Source organism: Etheostoma cragini, chromosome 9 (assembly GCF_013103735.1).
Source record: "Etheostoma cragini isolate CJK2018 chromosome 9, CSU_Ecrag_1.0, whole genome shotgun sequence".
Taxonomy (NCBI): Eukaryota; Metazoa; Chordata; class Actinopteri; order Perciformes; family Percidae; genus Etheostoma; species Etheostoma cragini.
The window spans coordinates 18784021-18788172 of record NC_048415.1 but is presented as its reverse complement, the minus strand read 5'-3'; the positions used below and the strand labels follow the sequence as shown (position 1 = coordinate 18788172).

At 38.6% G+C, this 4152-nt stretch overlaps 1 protein-coding gene across 2 annotated transcripts in view; it reads left to right on the top strand.

Moving 5' to 3' along the window:
- The window catches only part of npl (N-acetylneuraminate pyruvate lyase (dihydrodipicolinate synthase)), a 7876-nt gene that overhangs the window by 2464 nt on the left and 1260 nt on the right, over positions 1-4152 (top strand). For both annotated transcript variants that reach the window (XM_034882386.1, XM_034882387.1), the window contains 5 exons: positions 249-336; positions 447-504; positions 3666-3741; positions 3907-3999; positions 4146-4152. The exon at positions 4146-4152 is cut by the window's right edge and continues 139 nt beyond it. In XM_034882386.1, coding sequence (XP_034738277.1) covers positions 249-336; positions 447-504; positions 3666-3741; positions 3907-3999; positions 4146-4152 — 322 coding nt within the window. The remainder of the gene's footprint in view (positions 1-248; positions 337-446; positions 505-3665; positions 3742-3906; positions 4000-4145) is intronic.

The window sequence follows — 4152 nt, the reverse complement described above, 5'->3', positions numbered from 1 at the left end:
TTTGGAAAAAGGCTGCAATGAAACAAAGAGTGAAAAATTTAAAGGGGTCTGAATACTTTCCGTACCCACTGTATACACCATGCAATTAGATGTTGTGTGGTTATTTTTGTGCCGCTATATTTGTTTTGGGATTTATTGGAGCTAGATTTAGGTCAGCTTGTTCTTTGTCCTTTCCTTTTAAAACTGCAACTGCATTTGTGATGTGAGAAACAGGATGTAATAAATAAATGTACTTGACTTTCTTCCAGTGAATGGCACCACTGGAGAGAGCATGTCTCTCAGTGTTACAGAGAGGAAGATCCTGGCTGAGGAGTGGTGTCAGAAAGCCAAGGGCAAGTAAGTCACCACTAGCCTGTTTGTCTGGAGATTTGTCCATATGCTGAGTCTTATACAGCAAGGAAAAGTCAGCAGTTTGTAACATTTCTTATTTGTGCATGTCTCTGCAGAATGGATCAGGTGATAGTGCACGTCGGCTGCATGAGTCTTAAAGATGCCCAAGAACTGGTGAGTGGCGGCTTTTAAGTTGCACTATAGACTCAAAGGCGTGTCTCTTAAAGAAAGTTTGCTAGTTACAGTACTAACCATGCTCACTGCAGTGAATGTGGCTTATTTTTAGGAAATGTTGCATAAAGCAGGTTTAACAAGTCTATCCTGAATTACCATGGAAACCTCCCAACTAGCCTGGTCCCAGTAAGGCAAGATCTCCATCAGAGTTCATATCATTTTTAGCCTAAAGTATCTGTGCAGTGTTGTAGTCACACTATGGGATTTTAACATGCACACAATGCAAATAAAGCCCATATATAAATTTGACCCACCTTCAACAATTGATGGTCTACAACCTGCTGCCAAAAGTTCTGAAAATGTTAATATTAGTTTTTGTCATCCTACTAATTGCACTGTTTTAGTATCCCTGTTAATTTGTTCCCACCTTGACAATTTAGGTTTTCACAATTTTTGGAAGTAAGGTTTATTCCTGGAAGTATTGATGAGTTTTTTTAGTTTTTTTTTAATATTTTTATGGTGGACACAATTTCCCTCATCAGCTTAGTTCAGTCATAGATTTCCCACATTTTTCAAGGCTTTCTACATTTCTTTAGCATTTGCATGGAAATGTAAAGGAACTTATATGTTCTTATAGACAGAAGATTGACTCAACGGCTACTCAAAGCACTTTTACATAATACAGGAACCGTTCACACGCATTCATACGCTGTGGCCGAGGCTGCCGTACAAGGTGCCACCGGCTCACCAGATAAACACTCACACACGGCGCAGCATCGGGAGCAACTCAGGGTTCAGTGTCCTGCCCAAGGACACTTCGACATGGGTGGAGAAAGTGAAGGTATAGAATAGTAAAGACAAGGGGCGCACTTTAGTTCACCTGGTGGAGCAGCTCTCTCTCTCTCTCTCTCTCTCTCTCTCTCTCTCTCTCTCTCTCTCTCTCTCTCTCTCTCTCCTTTCCTGTCATTCTTCCCCTGCTCTATCTGAAAGACCTCAAACAAATACTAGTAATGACAACACAGAAATTTAACACCCCTTGCTAAAAACACATATGCATCTTATACCTCTATTGCATTTTATTCTAAAATGTGGTGTTTCTGCCTGTATGATTCTTGAATGATGGTAAACTTTGGGGTCTAGATAGATGTTTTTTGGTGTGTGATTCTGGCACTCTGGTGTCTCGTAAATATCCTAGATGTTGGTATGTAATTGCATACGTCTAAATTAAAGGAATAGTTTGACATTTTGGGAAATTTTACGGAGACCATTTCTTGGCTCTGAGCTATTGCTTGGCAACCGGTAAGGACTAAGAAGTTACTGTTTCCAGCCTAGAAATAGTCCATAGTTTTTACACTTTAGTCTGGAATAAACAACCTTGATGTAACATGAGCTTTTGGAGATGCTGGTGGGCAGATTTTGATACCGTTTAACAGAGCCAGATTTCAGTAGATTTCCCTTTTTTATGCTAAGCTAAGGTAACCAACTGTTAGCAGTAGTCACATAATTAATGGACAGATTTAAGAGTGTTCTCAATCTTCTTGTATAATTCTCTTGCAGAAAGCGAATGAGCTATTCTTTTTAAATCAGTTGTCAGCTTGAATAGAAAATAAACTACAGAACTGGTCAAGTACATGACTAGAAATGATTAACGTATTATTTCATATAAACAATGGGAACAATCAATACAGGAAAAATGGACCTACTTAACGAAGTTCATTTACCGCTGGCTACAAATTTGCAATCAAACGCAGCAAAGGCTGTCAGTTTAATGGTGTTTTGAGGTAACGTTAGCAATCAAACAATCACAGATAATGAAAACATTTTTGAAAGGAATTCCATCTTCTGTTTGTATTTAGAAAAGTTTATTTCATAGATTTTACAAATTTCAGTATTTCACCTTATGCCGTAAACCGTTTAAATCTGAGTATGCGCAACTCAAATCTGCACTCGACTGACATCGGGCAGTGACAGACGTGTGTGACTCAAACATCTCACATTTACCAACAAAACGTACAGCGAAAAACCGCGCAAAACATTTCAGACCGTCCTGCCAACCTGTATATATTTTAACATACGCTGTAACAATTTTTTTTTTAATTATAAAGTCACTGAAACTGCTGCTTTTTCAATCCTGTCGGCTCTCTGCAACCCAGAGATGAGACGAACAGGATGACCTACTGTAAATTGAGGACAGCTAAGCTTGTTATTGTAAGTGCAATGATAAGTTAAAGTCCAATAAGTCCTGTATCAAACCGTATGAATGTGTGTCCCAGGACAGGAAATTAATTAGCAATGTAAAGATCTCTTCTCTGCTTCTCTCATGGTCGTCAGATTAATTTACCATGATTATTAATATAATAAAACTAGAGGGAGGCAGAGCAGTACAGCCCGACCAGGCTCCTCTCTTTACCCTGTCTCTCTTGGTTAGACTGTATTAGGTTTAGACTGCCGGGGGACTTCCTTTGACACACTGAGCTCCTCTCTCCTTTGTCTTTCCAATTGTGTACTACCAAAAACCTGGGTCTGTCCAAGGTTTCTTCCTAAAGGGAGTTTTTCCTTGCCACTGTCGCACTGTTGCTTGCTCTGAAGGTAACTACCAGAACTGTTGGGTCCTTGTAAATTATAGAGTGTGGTCTAGACCTGCTCTATCTGTAAAGTGTCTCCACATAACTCTTGTTATGAATTGATACTATAAATAGAATTGAATTGAAATGAATCAACGAGCCATTGACACATACGTATGTGGAAATTTGATTCATTTAATAAATTATTATTAAATCCACCAGCCATTTTCATATTATACCAACATTTGCAGCATCCTGAGCTTTTTTAGTAAGGTAAAACACAGTTTAGAGTAATTTGATTCTCCTTTCCTTTTTTATTTTTAAAGAACTATACAAAAAAAATCTAAACTTTTTTGCAACTTTCTCTGTCTCCCGTAACATCATTGCAACAAACTTAGCAAAAAACATTGCAACTTTTATTGCAATTCTTTGCAGAAGCTCTCGCATCATTAGGCATTTTGGGCTGCAACAATCTCAAAAAAATCCTGGAGGGACTGATAGATCAAAAAGCCGCAGGGATAGTACACTGTATAAACTCCAAAGTTTAATACATCCACTGTAGATCTAATTTAACTAAAATATCCATATTCCCTCTAGACTCGCCATGCAGCACAGATCAGGGCTGATGCCATAGCAGTCATTGCCCCTTCCTTCTTCAAGCCAAGCAATGCAGGTATGCAACGGTTTTAATGTAAATTTAATGAAAATGTATTCCGCTTAACAACCACTTTCACATTTTGTTCACATGTCAATACTGTTCTTGTCAAGCGCCGTTGGAAAGTAAGGCCAAAATAAATAAATAAATTCATGATATTTCTTTCTTCTCATCCTGCTTCAGACGTGTTGAAGTCATTCCTTCAAGAAGTGGCTTCAGTTGCCCAAACTCTGCCTTTCTATTATTACCATCTTCCAGCTATCACCGGTGTTAATGGTTAGTGCCATGGATGATTGATTTTGCATTAGCATACCATTTGGAAATAGAGAGACTCTGCATCTACGGTAAAATCATATTGAAGGTCTTTACTGATGGCATACTGAATGTGACAGGCCCTCGTTTTTTTTTTTTCTTTTCTTCAGTGCCGGC